The sequence below is a fragment of the Ochotona curzoniae genome, unplaced genomic scaffold (assembly GCF_017591425.1).
Source record: "Ochotona curzoniae isolate NIBS_2020 unplaced genomic scaffold, NIBS_Ocur_1.0 contig_2210, whole genome shotgun sequence".
NCBI lineage: Eukaryota > Metazoa > Chordata > Mammalia > Lagomorpha > Ochotonidae > Ochotona > Ochotona curzoniae.
Genome location: NW_024465369.1, coordinates 37,971,693 through 37,994,366, shown reverse-complemented (window position 1 = coordinate 37,994,366; position 22,674 = coordinate 37,971,693). Strand labels below are relative to the sequence as shown.

At 40.8% G+C, this 22,674-nt stretch overlaps 1 protein-coding gene across 2 annotated transcripts in view; it reads left to right on the top strand.

Moving 5' to 3' along the window:
- Nucleotides 1-22,674, top strand: part of PDE11A (phosphodiesterase 11A) — a 387,926-nt gene that overhangs the window by 336,987 nt on the left and 28,265 nt on the right. For both annotated transcript variants that reach the window (XM_040971787.1, XM_040971785.1), the window contains exons 16-19: nucleotides 84-161; nucleotides 3,104-3,167; nucleotides 12,869-12,943; nucleotides 19,154-19,237. In XM_040971787.1, the coding sequence (XP_040827721.1) occupies nucleotides 84-161; nucleotides 3,104-3,167; nucleotides 12,869-12,943; nucleotides 19,154-19,237 (301 nt within the window). The remainder of the gene's footprint in view (nucleotides 1-83; nucleotides 162-3,103; nucleotides 3,168-12,868; nucleotides 12,944-19,153; nucleotides 19,238-22,674) is intronic.

Here is a 22,674-nt window from a genome sequence, read left to right as displayed (position 1 = left end):
CCCCATAAATGTGTTTATGTCACCCCACAGACTGAGAAATTTCATTCCAGGTTTCTTTCTTTCTTCATTCGATTTCCCTGCAGGAGGAGAACTGAATTCTTTGAACTTGTCAGTAAAGGGGAATATGATTGGAACATCAAAAACCATCGTGATATATTTCGGTAAGAAAAAAGCTGTTGTGTCTATTTCTTTATTATTTGAACATTTAGCTATGCTTTTCTGACAATACCGAGAGCAAGTAAGTTATTTTTAAGGTAATAAATCTTACATTGGAAACACACAGAGCTTAATTAACTGGAGAAAAGATAGGAAACATGTTTTTTTCATCTTACAGTTTATCATATTCTTTGCCTCCTCCCCTGAAATCTGCCTTCAAATTAGAAAATGGTATTCAAATGAACTCCATTTTTGCAACCCATGATTTCTCTTTCCTGGGAAGATGATGTGGGTGAGTTAGGAAGAAAATGGGATTTTTGAACTTTAGAAAGCAGAATTACAGGGAAATTACAGCAAAGAGGGGAGTGATTTTCTGTTTCCTTGAGACAGAGTAGAAGTTTGGAGTAGGAACTAATTGGAACAGTTACGGCAATGGAGAAAAATTAGTTCTACTTTTAATGGGAGTTCTTCACAGTTGTTTGGAAAGATTGGTAGCAAGTCACTATCTATGTGGCACATTTTAATGTCATTGTATCAGCCACTGCACGTGGTGGGCACCATCTCTCTTCCATTCATGTCCCATCCCTCCACCACGTGGACATCACTCATCTTGGATCTGCTGCTGCTTACTTGTTCCCATCACTTACTGCTAAGATAGGACACATAGTGTCTGCTCCATAACTGTGCAGCCATGGCACTCGTCTGAGCACAGTCCCAGTCTCAGCCCCCCTGCCATGAGACTGAAATTTAAAAAAAAAAAAAATCTCGGCACCTGCTTTGGAGCATGGGCTCTGCTCACCTCTGCAGCTGACACATCACTTCATGCTTTCCTGAGGTTTTCTCACCAGATGGCTCTCTTCCTCTCCTCTCTACCTCACAATTCTCCATGTTACATGTTTAAATCTCTTTCAGGGAGAAGAACACCTTCCTCTCTTTTAAGACTGCCACCTCTACTTGTGTCCTAATTCCATTCCTCTTTCATCCCCTCCCCTGCTCCCCAACCTTGCCATAGCAATTATGTTGTTTAGACTTGTGTTTTCAAAATCTGGGTGTTTTTTTTTTCTTCCATCATAACAATCCTAGATCTGCAGACATATTTCTGCCTCTCCAGCAGACACATCCGTGTCTTAGAACAGGCTCTGGTATTCCATAGCACAGCATGGCACTAGAGATCACAATGGTGCATTACACAGCAGAGGGGAAACTGGAGGCGAGGAGCTAGAAGGCTACAAACATGGAAGAAGGGTAGAAAGGTGGGGATGTGAACATGAACCTGTGTCGTGGATGGGATGCCTGCACTTCGTCAGAGTACCCATCCGCAGCCTTTCATTTCTTTATTCTTTCTCCGGCCCTGGACTCTGTGAAGCCATCTTTTTTCTGTATTTCCCACTTTATTTCAAACTCTTCCTTTGCTTTTTTGTCCTCTCTATGCTTTCTTCCTCCCTGCACATCTAACCATAACTCCATCCCAACCAGCATTCTCAAGTTTTCAACCCCATACATCCTCAAAATAACTCCCACCCATTTCTTGAGCTTTCCTTCTCTTCTGCACTCCACCCCTGAAATGCCAGGACTCTGTCAGCATCTCCACCTGGATGTTTTCCTGTAAAGGCGTTTGACATTTTCACACAGATACCTCATATGGGAAGAAATTCATGCTCAAGAAGCACATACTATAAAATACAGTGTTCCACCAAAATAAGAATGGAAGCGCCCACCACTGAGTGTTGTGATACGTGTGCATGTAGTCAGCAGCTAGCCAGTGGTTGATAAAGCACTCAGTGACAGCAGCATGATGAGCACTGTGGAAGTGCTTGTTAGGGGAGATAAAGCTGAAGAGCAACCTGGTAGGCCTCTCTTTAAATGGGGCTTAACACAGCCATGTTTAGATACTGCCTTAAAGCTGTGTGAGCTCAGAGGACTCTAAAACTGGTGCTGCCTGGCTATGCCTTGAATGATCTGTTGTCATCTGGGACAGGCCTGCCTTATTCTCTGGGAAAGTTTCACACACCCGTTGCCGCTGATGCGTGCTCTGCCATCTGGGCAGCAGACATGTTGCTCAGGCATCTGGAGCCAGCAGAGGCCGGGGACAGCTCTCAGACCTTCAACAACACACAGTTTTCTTCCAAAAATTGTTTCCCAAGATGTGATTTCCCAACTCACATCTTACTCTGTTGGTTCTAGCACAAAGAAAGCAGGCTGGGGACAAAGAGTGTTCCGTATTTTCCCTGCTCTCACCACATCAAATGATAAGGCCTGTAACTAACTACAGTTTGAATTGTTGCCCACATTTTCACAGTCCACTTTGAATTCTAGTTAAACCTGTCCTTCAAAAATCTGAATCATATCATTCCTGCACCATGTTATGGGCTCAAACTAATGAAATCTGTAGCTAAGTATGTTTCTTCTTCATGGTGCTTATAAAACATCATTGGAGCCAGCAGTAAACCGATTGAAACGAAGTGGCTCACACACGTAAATCCTCACTAGGGCATCAAGGAGAATGAAGGTGCTCCTTATGTGCCTCATCTCTTTGGTAAGGGCTTTTTTCTATTCCCAACAGTCAGTGATAAGTTAGTAATCAGATGCATCTTCCAACTATGTAGTACTCCGTGCCAATTCCTTTGTTTATAGTTTAAAAAAACAACATTGTTCATAGTGAGTTTAAGAGAATTTGCTTAGCTCAGGTACAGGAAAAGAAGCACTGTGCTGTCTTTACAATGTTGAAGGCAAAACAAAAGGCCAGCAGAGGATGCGTGAGATTGTTGTCTTGCCACATGACAGGGGTGCCAAACATGAAGGTGTGAACAGAGCTTCCCCTTGTTGAGGGAAAGATGTGAGCCTGAGTCCTTTCTATTTTATTTATTTATTTATGTATCTGGGACGGGTCTGTTTAAGAATGCAACAAAAGATTATTCAGGCTATTTTGTTTGGTTCTGTTTTTCAGATCAATGTTAATGACAGCCTGTGACCTTGGAGCCGTGACCAAGCCGTGGGAGATCTCCAGACAGGCAAGTGGTGATTAATGGCAGGGCTCAGCAGAGGAGGGACTGGGCAGGGGAGGGAGGAATTGGAGGGGCAACAGTATTCCCAGAGCTCTGACTACCAGGCACTGCAACCCTAGTCAGTCTGCATCAGTATTAACACAGTGTAAAAAATAGCATGAGAGTTAGGCTTGACAGTTTGTTACACAATCTTTTCTTTATCATGCTTCCAATGAGAAATAATGTTTCTGACTCTGTAAGATGCTTTTAATATGCGAATTCCAAAGAACACTTTGACTATCTCTTAAGGCAATGATTTAAAAATTTTATTTTTGAATAGGCAATCATATCTTAACATATATCCTGCTTTTCACATCTGAAAAAAAGGAAATTTTTTTGCTTTTCAAATACTAGATAAATATAGGAGATCTGTGTGCACAAAAAGTCATGCCTTTACAATGTATTTTATTTCTTGCCACAGCACATTAATTCTATAGCAAGGGCAATTTTCAATGTAGTAACTATATTCAACTTACGATCCTTGGTTACTGATAATATTTAGAGGTTAATAGTTCTTTAAGTGTAATGGGGCCCTTAATGTGTGGACTGCAGGGTTTAAAAGAATAAGTTGATGTCCAGGAACATTCATATAGGCATAAATTATTTCCATTAGTTACTCTGTGCATAGTATCTTTTTTAATGCTCTCCCCCTCCTTGAGGTAGGTATAGCCACTGCAGTAGGCTGAATAATAGCCACTCAAAGATACCAGCTTCTAATCCGCAGAACCTGCAAATCTTGCCTGGAAAGAAAGGTTATCATTGTAGCTGTGATTGAGCTATGACTCCCTATTGATGGAGTTACCCTGGGTTAGCCAGGTGTGTCCTAAATATGATCACATGTGTCCTGATAACAGTAGAGGGAAATTATGCATTCAAAGCAGAAAGTGATATAACAATGAGGCAGAGATTAGAGGGATGGAACCACAAAGTGTTGGCAATCCCCAGAAACTAAAGAAGCAGGAGTATTTTCTCCTAGAGCCTCTGTGAGAAGCTCTGCCTGCTAACATCTTGACTTTTTTTTTTTTCACCAGAGAACATATGTACAACTCTGGCCTCCAGAACAATGAAAGAAGTCCCTGTTATTATAATACCATGTGAACCTTTATTATTAATGTTTTATGCTGATCTACAAGCATGCATCACTCAATCAGCATTTAAAAATTGTCGGATAGTCCAGAGAAAAGGCTTTGCAATCACTAACCCCCAAATGTCCCTGGCAGTTTACACAAAAATTATTCTTGAGCATGTGCCTATCAGGTTTGGCTGGACCCTTTGTGCTCATTCTGGATGAGTCTAATGAATTGACATTTGTCAGATAATTCTGACAGAGCCCCTAGAGGGTCTTACACTAGTAATAAAGTGCCCCCACTCAACTATCGTTGGTTAGACCTTGTCAAATGAGCCTACTGAACCAGAAAGTATAATCCCTCCATGTGCCCAGATCTGGAAGTCCAACATAGTTGATAAAAACATATGACTATCACAATTTACCCTTCTAATCACCAAAAATATGAATCATTTCCTTTCCTTCAGAAAAAATGTACCCATTCTTTCATCAGTCATGGCATCAAATTCAAAGTCCAGGATCTTTGGATGATACTTGCTAATCCATATATCAGTCTGGATACAAATTAATGCTAACATACACATGAAGCACAAAATGCTTTGGAACCATCCAACCAGAAAGGAAGAGATGGACAACATTGACCGTGGCCCAAGGCAATTCCAAAATCCCAGAGGACATTGGCTGTAAGCGCTCTCTTCACCACAGTGGAGCCTGATCCTTTGGGAGATGCTTCCATGGCCTTTAGATCCTCTCTGGAAAATTATTCCTTTTGTAGCATCGTCCTTGGCTTTTGCTGTTACTCAAGCAACTTTCCCACCTAAAGAAAGTTGAGTCCCCACAGCTTGCTTGTTTGTGGTCACAGGCTCCTGGCTTCTTTAGCACTGAAATTCTCCCAAATATTTAGTCAACTCCCTGTGTCTGACTCTAGTAATTTTCATTTGCCAACAGACACATCTACAGTTCCTTTTGTTTAAGCACGTTAGGTTATCTATTTCTTTTTTAAGATTTATTTTTTTAATTTGAAAGAGAGCTCACTCCCCAAATACCTGTAATAGTCGGCTCTGAGCTACAGCAAAGTCAGAAACTGAAAACTCCTCTGTGGTCTCACACATTGGTAGCATAGGTACAAGCATTTGAGCCATCACCCAGAGTCTTCCCCGGTGCATTAGCAGGAATTTGCATCAGAAGCAGACTACCAGCCACAATTTAGGCCTCAAACTGTGAAACTGCCAATGCTTTTCTGAGCTTTCTTTCCATGATGCCTACCAAACAGTCAGAAGCATGCTTTGTATGCTTCTGATATTTTCTTTTCTAGTCTTTTCTTCTGAGAAGATGTCAATTTTTTAAAACATCATTAATTTTTATTGATGTGATGATTAAAGTATTTTGCCACTGTATGTCATGGATTATCATACTTGTACCCGCCTCTCTATATGATAACTGACCCCCAAACTGATGCAATATATTTTATGGTCTTTTACTTTTCTTAATGGCAGTACCTGAATTTTTTTTATTTTACATCTTTTTAATATTATCATTATATGATACAGTTCCATAGGCCCTAGGATGTCCTTTATCCCCTCCCCAATTTCTTTCCCCTCACTGAATTACCCTTTATCATTGCAATAACATAGTTCTTAATATACAGTCATATTTCCATTATTGCAGGCGTGGACAATGACAGAGAGTCCAGCATTCGATTGTTCAGATTTATGTAAACAGTTTCATTGGGAGTCCATTTTTGTCTGGAAGTAGAGACGCATACCGCATTGTATCCTCAAATCTGGATATGATAGTCTCCATTACACAGTTACTCTACGTCCCCTTAAATGAAAAACCACAGTACAAAATCAACAATAGAAAGAAAAATAGAAATTGACAATGCCATGAAGTTAAACAACATACTACTAGTTGTGACAGTCTCCATCACAGTTACTATATCCCCTTAAATGAAAAGCCACAAAACATAATCAACAACAGGAAGGGGAAAAAAAAGAAATTAACAATGCCATGAAATTAAATAACATGCTACTAAATGAAAATCAAGAACCTTCTTGAAGAAAATGATGTTACTGTATGATCTGAGTCATTGAGTAATTTAATCAGAAGAAAGTGTTTTGAAGAGATGAAACTAACAAAAAACATAAAAACCATGAGATACTGTTTCTGCTGATCTTTATTGGTGAAATCTGTCTCCTGTAGGCAACAAATAGATGGACTTTGTTTTTTAATCCAGTCTACTAATCTATGATGTTTGACTAATGAGTTTAGGCCATTTACATTCAGAGTAAATACAAATAAATGGTAATTTGGTTCTGTCATTTTAGCAATGGGTCATTCATTTGATTCAGTCTTCTGTTGTTATTTTACTAGGAAGTTTTTTTGCATTTGCCTGTGGTTTCAGTGGGCGCTATTCGTTTACTCCATCAAGAGAACATTTTTAAGAATCATTTGTAGGGCAGGTATGGAAGAGGCATATTCTTTTAACTTTTCTTGACAGTGGAAGAAGTTTATTTCATTTTTTTTACAAGTGAAAAACTTAACTGAATACGATCAGAGGAGGTAAGACAACCATCCTTATTATCAGCAACTAAAAATTAAACAACGATTTTAAGACATTGCGTAATTTTCAAAGAAAAAGGAAAAATTTGCAGGTACATTATCCTGAGCCAACAATTTTTTTCTTTTACTCTCTGGAATGTGCTGCTCCATTCTCTTCTGGCCTGTAGTTTCCTGTGTGAAGTCTCCTGTGGGTTTAATTGGCATTCCTTTATGTGTTAGTTGGGTTTTTCATGTGCACATTTAAAGATCTTTTCCTTATGTTCGACTGAAGAGAGTTTGATTATCATGTGTCTTGGTGAAGATCGCTTTTGGTCAGCCCTGTTGGGAGTTCTGTGCCCCTCCTGGATGTTGTTTCCCAATTCTTTCTCTAGATTAGGGAAATTTTTCCTTATTATTTCATTAAATACATTTTTAAAACTCAGCTTCTCTTTCTGGACCTTCTGCACCACCCATAACTCATATTTGGCCTTTTAATTGTGTCCTTCAATTCTTGAATACTTTTTTTTTTTTGCCTGATCCAGCTCTGCTTCCAGCTTTTTGTTTGTTTCCCCCTGGTGACAGGAAATATCTTCTCATTTTGAGATTCTTTCTTCTGCCTCCTTCATTCTATTTTGGATAGTCTCCACTGTACTTTTATTTTGCTCCACTGTAGTCTTCATTTCTGATATGTCAGCTTTCATTTGATTCATTTCCAGTGTGACATATTCCTTAAATTCCTTGAGTGCCTGCTTTATGTACTTCTTGTTGTTGATAAGAAGCTTTATAACAAGTGTTTTGAATTCTATATCCCCCATTTTCTCAATGTCTTCCTCAGTTAACTCTGAGATTGGTGTAGGGTTTTGCTCCTTTGCAGGGGAGTCTTCAATAATATTCATTGTGACTCTGTCTCTTCTTTTGCTCTTGGTCATTGTACTTCTGGTTGAGGTAGATTCTTCTGCTTGGGGCAGGTTTCTAAGCTCTGTCACTCCAGATCTACAGTTCGATTTTACTTACTGCAGTTGGCACAAGGCTCTTTGTTTGCAGTCACTTGTGCCACTTCCTCCAGCAAGTTCTAGGTCAGGTCTGGGTTCTTATGTTAGATTTCCACCATGGTGTGTGTAGCCCCAGCTCCTGGCTCAGTACTCTCCACCTCCTGTGATACTATACTGAGGATGCACCTTTGTCTGTACAACCTTTGTCCCACTTGTAGTTAGAGTAGGTCCCAGGATTAGGGAGACACCAGGTATCCTATATAGCTAGGTTGTTGGTGGTGCTGATCTTGCCAGAACCTGTTGGTTGTTAGATCTGAGGGCTACACAGACCTATTTTGACCCATACAATGCCATACTTGGTATTATTTTCCTGTGGGATCAGTGCAATGCACGGAACTCATCAAGTTCTTGCTGAGCTCAGTGCATGCACAGCTCATTGCTCTCCCCACAGTCTCAAAGTCCTTGCTACACTGTACAAAATGGTTCCTGATGCAACACTGGTAGAGTTCCTGATCTGCTGGCCATCAGGTATGAGGGCTGCCTGGACCTATCTTGGGTGGAACCTGTACGATGCCACATTGTTTCAGCTCACTGAGCCAGAAATGAGTTTAAGTCCAGCTCAGTGCATGCACAGTCCTGCCCCAGGGCCCTTGCCTCCGTAAACAAAATGGTGCCCAATTTGGCTCTAGGGGTCGGACTAGGTTGTGAAATCCACACTGTTTCTGCACTGCCTGTCTGGGATCTGCTGCTCTGTTTCTGCTGGTCGAATCAAACAGACCAGCAGGACAGACAGTTCTTTGCCTGGGTTCACCTCCTGACCTCCCAATAAATGTCCCTTCCCACCTGGTTGCTGATGGAGTTCTGGCTGCCGGTGGAGTTCAGATGGTTGCTCGCTGAATGCTGCTGGGGTATCAATCACTGCTATTCCACACCGTTGTGTCTGCTGCTTTCCTGTGTCTGTCAGTCTCTGGGTACTTCTCTGTTGTTGTCTGTCCTCTCCTATTTCCTGGAATATGCCCTCGCTGCTTCACATTGGCTAATATTTCTCCATCCATTTAAATGTGTCCTTAACCTATTCTGTCATTTTGATTCTCTCCAGTACCCCAGTATTTTTTTGACAGAAATTTTTGTATTGATCAAGGTTAAGAGAGATTTTCCATTAGCAACCTATATATTTTAAAAATTTTAGTTGGTTAGCACAAATTAAAGTTTGTTTCTTGTCACATCAGAGCTCAGTGCAAATCAGGATATTTTCCTATAGAGCCAACCTTCATTTGATATTTGGATTTAATTTCCCTGTGATGTGTGTGAAGTCACATAAAACAGGCAAATAAAAAATAAAAAAAAATTTGGGTGGTTGGGTAGTTTCTCCTTACATCTCTGCCCACTTTTCACTTCCCCACAGGGAAGATTCCCTGATTACCTAAATGAGCATGTACTGTAAAGAGGCAACATGACTTCTGTTCCTGGGGGAAAGTGTAATACTAGGATGGCAATTATGATGGCATAGCAGGAAGCAAGGTGAATGAGTGGAGAGTGGGAAGAAGTTAGGGAACTTGGGCCACACCTGGAGAAGACTGAAATGGGGATGAGATCAATATGACGTGCTGGCTCTCTAGAAACTCCAATGAGACATTAAGAACTAAAGGAGCGGGGGCACATTTAGAACAGAAAGGGAAGTGCTAAGTATTTGGAATGCAAAGGAATTTCTGCACTGATATTTTAGACCAATGTGGACACCCAAGAGCCACTTGTCTTCTTGGTCACTGGTATAAACAATGTTTTACTTTTAGAATGTGATGTTCTAATGTCAAGTGCAAAAATGTTAGATTTCAGAAAAATAAAACACAAAATCATGTAATAGCAGACATTCCCATCAGAAATCTTATCACAGTTCTAAGATGAAGATTTCATCTTCCCTTCTCTTCAAACTGAATAAGTTGATACTTCTTTTTTTAAGATTTTATTTATTTGTATTGGAAAGGCAGACATACGGAGAGGAGGAGAGACAAAGAGGAAGGTCTTCTGTCCGATGGTTCACTCCCCAAGTGCAACGATTGGAGCTGAGCCCATCCAAAGCCAGGAGCTCTTCTGGGTCTCACACGTGGGTGCAGGGTCCCAAAGCTTTGGGCCGTGCTTGACTGCTTTCCCAGGTCACATGCAGAGAACTGGATGGGAACACTCTTTCTAAAACATTTTGGTATTTCACTGATGGTAGCAAATGCAACTAAGCTTACCTCCATGGTTTTTAAGAATGGAAAATATATACTATGGAGAATATATATATATTGAAATCATATAAATATAATGGAAAATATATATTATGAGAAATCTACTCACAAATTTCAAAGTTTCAGACCAAAATAAACATCCTTTAGTTTCCCCCCACCCCCTCTAAAAAAAAATCTTGATATTTCAATTTCCTGCATGATAATTTAAAAACAACAACAACAAAAATAAAATTTTCTTGATTTTTTCTGAGATCTGTTCCACTTTTCCTTCCTCCCAAGCATGGCTGTAAGCATGTGGATTTCCCCAGTGATCCCTCAAGGCCTGATTAGCATCTCCATTTCCTTCTTTAATGAAGAATTCCATCAGGAGCCACTTAATGTTCCTGATTGGATTTTTAAGTACAAACAAAACAGTGGTGCAAGTTAAACTGTGACAGAGGCACAGGGAGATACGCAGGACCACTTTAGAAGAGCAAGGATGAGATTCTGTTTTTAATTTCTTTGCTGTCCTGAGGCTGTAAACCCATGCAGGACTCCACATCGGGGTGCCTGATATGCACATTTACATTCTATAATGCACAAGAGCTTACTTCAGAACAAGGGGGAGTCCTAGAAATGGAATAAATGTGTCCATTCCTTGGAGGGCGATTTCTTCTTAAAAAGAAGGCCAGAGGAAGGAAAAACCCAGAGTGGCAGCAGCTGGAGAGAAGAGAATCAGGCCCTAAAAGATGGGCAGATGTACCAGTAATTGTGGCCAGAGGTTGGGAGAGGTTGATTTTTGAGTCAATTCCAGTGAGTTTTATGTGGTTGGATTCTGGAAAAAGAATCGTGCTTCTGATTAGAAATGCTAGAAATCTGAACTTACTGGTTATTTTCTTTGTAATAGCTGTTTTGTGGGAGAGAGTTTGATGTTGGGTTTAAATTTTTAACTATGATATGGCCCCGGCACAATAGCCTAGTAGCTAAAGTCCTCACGTTGAATGTACCAGGATTCCATATTGGGTGCCAGTTCATATCGTAGCTGCTCCACTTTACTTCCAGCTCCCTACTTGTGGCCTGGGCAGGAACTTAAGGACAGCCCAAAGCCTTGGGACTCTGTACCTGCATGGGAGACAAGAAGAAACTCCAGGCAGCAGGTCACTCAGGGAATAAACCAGTGGGCAGAATATCTGTCTCGCTGTTTCTCCTTTTCTTTGTAAATTTGTGTTTCCAAAAAAAAAAATAAATCTCAAAAAAAATTATCTATGACCCATGATTGATAAAATCTTGTGAGAGCTACCCTTAGACATATTATCTTGATTCTATGCACATGACCAAAATGAAACTCATTTCATCTTTTTCATATTCAAGAACCCTACCTTTCTAATAGTCTGATATAGAAAAAGTATAGTTTGAGCATCCAAACATCTTGCTGTCAGGTTGTCTGGACTTTTTTTCTGCTTTTCCAATATTTTGTAAATCCAGCTAGTTCATCTCAGAAATCTCCCAGATGTTAACCACAGTATTGTTGAAAATATCTCTTCAACATCTGGCATATCAATTTATTTCCCACAAACTAACCTGAGAATTCTACATTGTGGGGAAAAATCTCTTCAGCTTGTCTATAATCAGCTTGTCTATTGTCTGCTCATCATTCACACCGAAGGGTGCAAAGCTGGAAAATGCAGCTCTAGGAGCACAACAAGCCCATTGTGCTTAGGCATACTAACAAGAGCCTATCATAAGTTAACAGTTTTGTACATAGACTCAGATTGTTCAAAGACCAAATCATGTTCTTCAGGCATATATCTTGACATGCTTACAAAAGTCATGTGTGAACAGTGAGTCTGACATTTGTTCTCCATCTTGATTGTTCGCTGCAGAAGGAAGTAGAGGGTATGTCTTGGGTTATCTCTTCTGGAATGCACACAAATATTTGTAGGGAGGCAACTAAGGTGTTTCTGTGATGGCAAGATGAAGCAAAAATTAAAGAATGATGGTTGGTAGGGTTGCCCCTGTCTAGACACAATTTAACAAAGAGCTCAGGACCATTCTTTACATACCCTGGGCACATAGATTGTGATGTCTGGTGAGGCTTAATTTAATAATCAAGGCTGGTAGAGTTTGGGGTGGGGCTGTAGTACTACCCGTTTTCCTTGCCTTGTTTGGAAATCTTGAAAGTATTTTGACACTGGGTGTCTGAGGGGTGTGGGATTTGGCCATAGTAGTCTCATTTACAGTGAAATCGTGGGCTTAATATCATCACAGGTACACAGCCAAGAACAATAGTAGATATCTTTGACCAGCACCAATTCTAAAACAGCAAAACCCTCTAGCTGAAACTAAGTGGGCAGTTTGGGCAGTGCATGTGGAGCTGCAAAGCAGGCAAGGTTACAGCACAGCCGCTGGCGATGTTCAATAACTATGCTGACTGCTGTCCTGCCCGCACCAAAACAAAGCAAATAACTGCCAAAAAAAAACCCTCAAAAGATTGAAAAAATTAGCATTGCATCAAATAATAATTTATCACACTAATAAAATTCTTATTCGATTATTATTTGCTTCATTTTTCTTCGAGTTTTCCTACACTGAAAGTGGCAATCCAATGCCTCATCCTGAGAATGGTGGCTGTACTGTGAGAATTCATCTATTGGCATGTATCCACAAATACATTCCACAAATTCACCTTGATTAAAAAGGAAATCAGTTTCATTGATTAAATTCCGTAATACCTTCAAGCACAAAAGGTTAATGTAGTCCTCATAAACTTTGTAAATGGTTATCTGTGCTGAAGATAATCACCATATACATGGGCCAATAATAAGTATTGAATCTCATGATAAAATATTTATGTTTCAGGTGGCTGAACTTGTAACCAGTGAGTTCTTTGAACAAGGAGATCGGGAAAGATCCGAACTAAAACTCACCCCTTCTGTAAGTTCATCTTCTTATTACCCATTTTGAGTGCCATTTCCAAACATAACTCCGAATAACAAATTGAATATGGCAGAAACCAAGAATGGATTGAAGGAAGCAGCCCTGGAAATTTAGAACTTTAATTAAACTTAAATGTTAAACACTCCTATTCCCAGGTTTCCAACTAAGAGTGGTGAACTACTTCATAAGCATTTCCTGAGCACCTACAGTGGAATGAGTAGGCACAAGGGAGAGTGTGCAAAGTGGAATTTGAATAATTCAAAGTCCAGTGCTGGCATTTCCCATGTGCCTACTTCAGAATAGAAACACGGGGGAAAAAAAAATCAAAGCAAGCTGTCGAGATTTGAGGAGCTGATTTTATTTTTCATTTTCAAACTCTTAAAAATCCCTAAAGCAAAACTTTTCAAGGCTGTTTCTGCCCTTTTTTGGAAAATGAGAAATTTCACCTGGGGAATATGGCTCCCGGGGTCAGGCTGCTGTTGCTATCGGACTCGCTCGCTCAGTGATGACTTGGCAGTGTTTGCTGTAGCCTCAGGATGATGTTGTGTGTACACATTAGGATATAGAAAAAATTCGGTCCCCACTCTCAAAGAGAGGTGCTGCTTTATTCCTAATGGATGAGAAGGTCCACATCTAGAATCCAGTGACTGTCAGAGTGATGCAAGTATTTTAAAGCCTAGCCAAGCCAGTAGAATCCATATATCAGTTGTTGAGAATGTTTGTTCATGAGGATTCCAATCAATGAAGTCTTGAATATTTGGAATAATTTAAAAGATATTCAAGGCTTACGTTGTTCTTCATTGACATTTAAAACCAAGAGAAAGGGGCCAGTCTGGTAGTATAGCAGGTAAGGCTGCCACTAGCATCCAGTGCGGGGAGCAGTTCGTGTACTGGCTGCTCCACTTGTGATCCAGATCCCTGTTAAAGCATTTGGAAAAATCGTGGAAGATAGCCCAAATATTTGGAATCCTGATACTCATGTGGGAGATGCTGTTGAAGCTGGCTGCAGCCTGGCCCAGCCTTGGCCGTCACAGCCATCTGTGGAAAAAACAAGCAGACTGAAGATTGGTCATTCCCTGTCTCTGTCCCTCTTTCAAAAAATAAATTGGTAAATAAATCTTTTTTTTAAAGCAAGGAAAAAAGTAGCAAAATTGTCTCCTAGCTTAAATAGTTTCACTAGTTTGCAGTCAAAACTAAGTCCAACTAATTTTGATAATTTTTTAAGACTGACTGATTAAAAGGCAGAGTAACAGAAAAAAAGAAAGAAATCAGGGCCCAGCACGGTAGCCTAGTGGCTAGGGTCCTCACCTTACATGAGCCGGGATCCCATATGGGTGCCGGTTTAATCCCGGCAGCCTCACTTCCCATCCAGCTCCCTGCTTGTGGCCTGGAAAAGCAGTCGAGGACGGCCCAAAGACTTGGGACCCTGCCCTCGTGTGGGAGACCTGGAAGAGATTCCTGGCTCCTGGCTTCAGATCGGCACAGCACTGGCTGTTGTAGTCACTTGGGGAGTGAATCATCGGACGGAAGATCTTCCTCTCTGTCTCTCCTTCTCTCTGTATATCTGACTTTCCAATAAAATAAATAAATCTTTTAAAAAAGAAAGTTATTAAAATGTTATAGAGACACAGAGTCCAAGTGTAAAACTAAAAAAAAAAAAAAAAATCAACCTTCCTTTAGCTTTTATGAACTTTGAAATAGAAGCATATGTTTTCTTTTTAGAAGCCATCTCAGAGGCATACGCTAAAGGGTTGATAATGCAGCAATACCACAGGTCATTTAATTAAATGAAAAAAAAGTGAGTAAATTGCCAGCATCAGCAAGCTGGCAGGTGCAGTGGTGCAGCACTAAAGAGCCTTTATCTGTAGGCCCAGGTAAGGCATTTTCTGAAGACATAAATGATATTAATTTTGTAGTGAAAGCATAACTCTAAATGATTCTCATTCCTCACAAAAGGCTCCTTAGCACGGTGATGGCAGTCTCCTGAGAGGCCTGGCCACTGTGGCAGGGTTACCTTGCATTCATTTCTTCTGCAGAAATACAGGCAATTGCTTGCACCGAGAGATGACACCTCAGCGCCCACCAGCCCCGATAGAGAGGAGAAAAACCATCTTGTTGTTCCCTCAGCTGCCATGATCCTGGAAACCATCAGAGCAGGATTTTTTGTTTTGCTTTTGTTGGGCTTTTTGTTTTTTTTAAGATTAATTTTATTTTTTATTGGAAAGTCAGATTTACAGAGAGAAGGAGAGACAGACAGAAAAGTCTCCCATCTGCTGGCCACCAATCTGAAACTAGGAACATCTTTTGGGTCTCCCACATGCTTTCCCGTCTTCATCTGCTTTCCCGGGTCACAAGTAGGGAGCTAGAAGGGAGGTGGAGCAGCCAGGACACGAACTGGTGCCCATATGTCTACTGGCACATGCAAGGCAAAGGCTTTAGCCTCTAGTCTACCACACTGGGCCTTTATCAGCGCAATCTGATGAAGACAAAGGGTAATCCGGGCTGCGGCTAGAGGCTTAGCACTGACTCAGTCTATGGCATGTGTTGGAGTGCCTCTGTGCACCAAGCACAAAGCTAGGCACTGTGTATCTCAGGAATAAGCAAGACCCCATCCTCCCTGTCCCCGGGGACCTTGACACTTGTGGTAAATGCAGGCATACACAGATGATTACTGATACTCAATTTCAAGGTGCAAAAGGTGGGCAACGTTAAAAGCACAGCAGGACGCAGTGCATTACCCTCTTGTTTTTCTCTAGTCAAATGTTAAAAAGTGATTAGTTCAGGACTAAACTTAACCATTTATGATCAACTGATGCTCAACATGTATATCAAGGCAGTTCAGTAGGAGGGGGAATAATTCAACAAATGGTTCAGGCACAGCTGGATATCCACTGGCAAGAGTAAAGTTAGTCTGCCACTTCTTACAGCCCCCCCCCCAAGAACCCACAGAGTGAATCATATATCTAAATTCAAGAGCTAAAACTATAAAACACTTAGCAATCATAGGAATAAATCATCTGGATTTGATTTAGCATTGGTGCCTTAGATATAATACGACAGGCACAAGAGATAAAAGATAAAATGGCTCCAAGATGCTAAATTAGATTTCATCAAAATTGAATTGGACATTATCAATATTAAAAACTTGTGCATCAAAGGGCACTCTCAAGAAAGTGAAAAGACAACTGAGAGTGAAAAAATAATTTGCTAGTAGTATATCTCAGAGGGACCTGGTATCTAGAGTGTAAAATGAACTCTTATAATCCAGCAATAGGCAAATAAGGTGGGATCTGTGTTGAGATATAGTGGGTAAAACCACTGCCTGCAATGTCAGCATCCAATACCTGGAGTCAGTTCATGTTCTGGCTGTTTCACTTCCAATCCATCTTCCTGCTAATGACCTGGAAAAAAAAAGTGGAAAGTGGTTCAGGCGTTTGGGCCTCTGCCACTCATGTGGACCTGGCTGAAGCTTTTAGCTCCCGGCTTCAACCTGACCCAGTACTAGCCAGGACAGCCTGGAAGGGGAGGAGCAAATGGAAAATACTGCTCTCTATCACTCTGCCTTTCAAAGCAAATAAATAAATTTTTTTTAAAGGACAAATAGGCCAATTATCTAAATGGTTGAAACAGCTGAATAGTTCTACCTCTACAGAACACATGTAAATGGACAGTAAGCATGTAGAAAGATTCTCAAAATCATTAGTGGTCAGGTAAATGCAAATAGAAACCACAATGATATGCTACTTCATACCCACTAAGACACAGAGAATGACAAGTGTGGGTAGTGCTGTGAAACTGGAGCTTAGTACATGGTTGGAAGGAATGTGAATTAGTGCAACTGTTTTTAAAGGCAATTGGACGGTTGTTCAAAAAGTTAAACATAGAGCTACCATATGATCCTGAAATTCCACCCTTGGGTACATGTTTATATACCCAAGAGAAATAAAAACACATATGCCCATCAAAACTTGTTTGTGTGTGTTCAGTACAATATTCTTGACAACCAAAAAGTGAAAGTAACTTAAGAATCAATAACCTTATAATGAATAAATAAAATTTATCAAAATGGTAAAATATCATTTGGCAATAAATATGAATGGGAACCCGGGAAATGCTACATTGATAAACCTTGGAAGTATTAAGCTAAGTGAAAAAGACTGTGTATCATATCATTTCGTTTATACGAAGAGTACAGAAGAGGATTACCTACAGACAGAAAGTAGATTAGTGGTTGCTTAAGGCTGGAAGTTTGGGACAAATTGAGGGTGACTGCTCATGGTATGAGCTTTGTCTAGGTAGTGATCCAGCTTTGTGCCACTGTGCCTGGTAACGCAGTACATGAAGGCAAAGTACTTGCATCCCTGCCACCATGTAGCAGACCCAGAGTTCCTGACCCCAAGCTTCCACGTGGCTCAGTGTTGCTGCCATCTGAGGAATGAAGCAGGGATGGAAAGTCCTTTCATGCACATGCATGTGCTCTCTCACTTTGCTATTCAAATAAATCCAGTTTTTAAAACATTGTAAAATTGATTTTAGTGATGATTACACGACTCTGTACTAGGAATGACTGATTTATTTAACAGGAAGTAATTTTTACAGTACCCTCCAGAAACAGAGCAATCAAATAAGTTGAGATTTTTTTTTTTAGATAGCATAGAGAGTTACAGAGAAAATAAACCAGCATAAAAATTGTTGAAGTGATATTTGAGACTAAGACCCAGGATGTTCACAATAACTAACCCTTTCTCCAGCATGGTACACAGTCTTCTCTGAATTCCAGTCTTCTTTCCTGATATTTATATTTCATGTTGCAAGGATAACACAGAGGCTGTGGGAGTCAGAAACCTTCACCTTCATTTGGAGACAATGTCAGCTGGCTTGGCAGCTCATGATTTCTGCCCTACCCACCACTCCCATCCTCACTGATAAATCTGAAGGATGCAGATTTGGATCAAGGGGATCTGCCTACTTGACCTATAGAGACACCAAAAAAGCTATAGATGCCACATTTTATCTGTAATAAAGACAAAAACCTACTCTACGATGCCAGGGTAGGTTATGACTGGGCATGCTAAGGGTACTTGGTATCTTCTAAAGTCTGGTCTTACTTCTTTTTTTTTAAAGATTTACTTTTATTATTTTTTTATTGGAAAGGCGGATATACAGAGAGGAGAGACAGAGAGGAAGATCTCCGATGATTCACTCCCCAAGTGAGTGCAACGGCCGATACTATGCCGGTCTGAAGTCAGGAGCCTCTTCCAGGTCTCCCACGCGGGTGCAGGGTCCCAAAGCCTTGGGCCGTCCTCGACTGCTTTCCCGGGCCACAGGCAAGGAGCTGGAAGGGAAGCGGGGCTGCCGGGATAGAACTGGCGCCCATATGGGATCCTGGGCGTGCTAGGCGAGGACCTTAACCATTGCGCCACCGTGCCGGGTCCTGGTCTTACTTCTTAAGCTCAAAGAAAAGGACATTTGCAACCAGAGTAGAATTATCAGTGCTTATTCAAGGAATTCACTTTAACTCTTGAGTTCCAGTTGATTGTTTCCCATGTTAAGTTTGCCCAACAGGAGTAAGTCACTTATTTTTCTCAAATACACATCTATTGTCTTATCAAATATTATACTTATCATGAAGTTTACAGGTTGGAAATGAAGAGAGGTGGATGCTTCCTTCTGTCATTTACTCAATGATCAGTAAACACTTAGGAGTATATTAATGACAGTCTTATTTTTAAAATACATATAGTTGCCAAGTCAAATCTCACCCTGAAAGACTGACATAAATGGTTATGTGTAAAATTGCTGTTAAGAATCTTTTTTCAATCTATCCTTCTCTCACTCACTGCAATAATAAGATCCAGCATTGTTTTTGTGACAGTAAAACCCATCCCCTTCTCCTTGACTTGTTCCCAATGCTCAATGACCTGATGACTTGATTTAGTAGCAGGTACCTCTGTCTGAAGATAGATTTTGGCCCCAAGGAGTTGTGTACTATAAAGTTCAAATAAATTCACTTACAAATCCCATAAAAAAAAAAGAGGGAGAATACTTTATTTCCCTTCATAGATAAAATAAACAAAGGTATGTGTGAGGATTGTGATTTGTGAAGTGTTCAGTTGGTAGAAATTGGACTATTGTGGCAAAGTGTTCAACAAAACACCTGTAAAATACTCCCGTGCAATAAAGCCAGCTTCTTGTCTCCCATTCTAGGCCATTTTTGATCGGAATCGCAAAGATGAACTACCTCGTTTGCAATTGGAATGGATTGATAGCATCTGCATGCCTCTGTATCAGGTAACCTTGATTTGGGAGGGTTTGTGTGTCTTGGCTGAGCCAGAAAAAGAAGGGTGTATGTAAAGTACTTTTGGAAACATTCGTTTTAAGAGACCTTTGCAGAATATGCATGAGATTGTGAACTCTGGATGAAGCTCATCTTCTCAGATTTCTTACTGACCCCTGGGGAGAGTGGGTACCAGGAAGCTGGAAATCTGAGTTCTTGGCCATCATCATTCTAGCATATAATCTTCATGGGTTTCAACTCCCTCGTCTGCAAGCCAGGGATAATATTTTATCTTGGAACTTCCCAGACTGTGTCCCCTGAAATGTAAGTATCTAGCTGTAGACCAACAGCGCTCTCACTGCCAAAAGACCTCTTGGGGCCAATAAGTAAGGAATCCCCATGCACACTAAAATGATAAAGGCACGGATAAATCCTGCAAGACAGGAACCTGTTGAACCCTGACTAACTCTGAACCTTAACTTGTGCACCACCTTCCATCTTCAAAATCTGCCTTGCCCTAGACGCATGTCACAAAATTGATACATGTGACAAATTAATGCACACAATTAATGCATATGACCCATGCATTCTGAGCAAGATGCACCAGCAATGTCTAGCTCTGCGACCTGGCATGCAGAACCCTGATGGTGGCAGGCTGGCAAGTGTTAGCTTAGAGCCAGCATCAGTTATTACTTACAGTACACTGGGTTTTTAACTCTACTTCAAAGTGTCTGCTTTCATCTGTGAAACCTGGTGAGTTCTTTACTCCTACCTGACTAGGCTTCTCTTGCTACTCCGAAGTGAGAAACATACAGCAAAAGGTGGAACTTCTATGGCTTCTCACACTGTGTAACCTCATTTAAAACACACTATTGCTTCTTGAGGACTCCACAACCAATAAGTTTCTTTTTTTTTAAAGATTTATTTTTATTATTTTTTATTGGAAAGGCAGATATACAGAGAGGAGAGACAGAGAGGAAGATCTTCCGTCCGATGATTCACTCCCCAAGTGAGCGCAACGGCCGATGCTATGCCGGGTCCGAAGCCAGGAGCCTCTTCCGGGTCTCCCACGCGGGTGCAGGTTCCCAAAGCTTTGGGCCGTCCTCGACTGCTTTCCCAGGCCACAGGCAGGGAGCTGGAAGGGAAGCGGGGCTGCCAGGATAGAACCGGCGCCCATATGGGATCCTGGGCATGCTAGGCGAGGACCTTAACCACTTGCGCCACCGCGCCGGGCCCGACAACCAATAAGTTTCAAGTTTGTCTTACCTCTTTGTGTTTAGGACTTCTAGGAACTGTCCAATCACAGCACACTGAAAGATAAAATAAACCAGAATACTGTCCTGAAGATGCAAATATAATTTTTAAATCAACTTGAAAAAAAAATTGTAAGCAACAAAAATGAGTTGATTTTTAAAATTATATCTATTAAAAACAGAGTAGCATAAAATCAGCCAACTTTTAAAATAATCTAAAATCAATTAGTTATAAGTGGAACATATTGTTTATTTACTTAATCATGAAAGACAAAAGGGGAAAATAAATAATTTTGCACACTTTATGAGGAAGGGATCCTCAGTTCTCTTCCTGTCTGCTCTTCCCCCCCTCAGTGGCCCCAAGCAGAAAGCCCACAGCTGCTCATTCAGGTTTATCTTGCTTTGCTAAATTAACTTTGACTATCCACATTGAATTTTTTTTTTTTTTGCTGTTATTCGGCTTCCTATACACACTTTGGCAATGAATGAGATGAATAAATTAACCTCGGAATTCATAAGTTCATTCTGCCATGAATAAACCTTAGGAGAATGAAGAGTGTTTGTGAGGCTGATCAGCTTCTCATACTAGTTTACAGTGCTACATCAGAGTGAACCCAAAGCCTGCATACTCTTTCTATGTTATCAGTTCTAGTAAATGCTGGAAATGACTCTCATGGGCTTTTCCATGTTGATTAAATTGTTTCATTACTGATTCACAATCATTTAGGCTTAGGTTATATTTCCTGTTGAATACTTTAAAATCTGGAGGCTAAGCAGGAAATTAAACAGAAAATGGCAGTTTCTAGAATTAAGAAAATGATAGTACCATCCCAGTTATATATTATCCCATTTTCTCACCTCTGTCTTACATTGTTATTGGTCTGTGGTATTAACACACAGGAAGGTAAGTGAAGTGCCTCCCCCGACTCCCCATCAGAGCTGTGTCCTGCTCATTCATGACCTTCGTGATGTCCAGCTCCTCCTCTGGTGGGAATTTACTCCACTACCATTTCTTGTTACTTAACTGGTTAGTACATGCATGTCTTTCTGCAGGAGAAATGTGGACGAGGTTGTCTATTTGCCCTTGCTGCTGTTACTCTCATTTTGATAGATGTAACTCCTGCTCTTTTTTGATTCCTGATCACTAATATCATGATTTCATTTGCAAATTCTCAACAAAGCATTAAAAACTACCTTTCAAAGAATCTTCAAACTCAAACTTTTTGTGTAAGTTTTAAATATTCCCTCTAAGGGTCCCTGTTTTGTCCCTCACCATGCAGCAAGAAGAGTTCCTTCCTCCTTATTTAGCTGGTTAATCTCCCATTGAAATGAATCAGTCATTGGGCAGGCACAAGGTTCCGGGGGTAGGCACAAGACACTGAGGGAACAACAAGCAAGAGAATTCGTACGAATCACAAAGGCCACATGTCAGAGGTGGCTAAGATTGGTGCTGCACAGTCAGTCTGTGCAACAAGAAATCTGCAGTAAGAAGATGTCTGAGAGGATAAAAAGCTATGGAAAATCATGCAGATGGCAAGAATCCCTAATGAGCGATATGGTCTGAGCATATGATCCAGTTTGGCTTCTCAAGGCTGTTCTGGGCATATGGCAAAAAAAGATATGGAATAACAGAGGAGACAAAGAATGTGCCAACTAATGATCATGGTCCTTGTCCCATGGCAGTAGGCATGGATGCAGGTATGGAAGGCAAGGAACCTGATGCACAGCGTAAGGAAACATTCTCATGAGGGAGCAGGAATCCTCCCACTGGCGTAGCAGTATGGAGAGCGTGAAGCCAGTCAGGAGCTCCCCACAGCCCAAAGGCTGTTCTGCACAGAGATGGGACAGCACAGGGATTCTCGTAGTAAAGATTGGACTTGCAGCAGGCAGTTGGCACAATATGGTTTTAGCACAGCGTTTTTACTTCAGTAAATTTCATGGGGTAGTTTGGCTTTACTTCATGCCTTTAAAAGAGTTGTGCTTATGAGATATCAAAATAGATCAAGCCCTTTCCACTTGGGCTCCTGTTTGCTGAGTTCTGTCTTTCCTCCAAGGGATAAAGATTGTTGGACTCTCAGATGCCTGAGAACTACTTATATGCCTAGGTAAGAATCCATATAGGTACAGTTGAATGTCCAGTATATTTAAAATGAAAATTCACAGTGAGTGTTGGTTGAGGTGGTTCGTATCCCACTAAG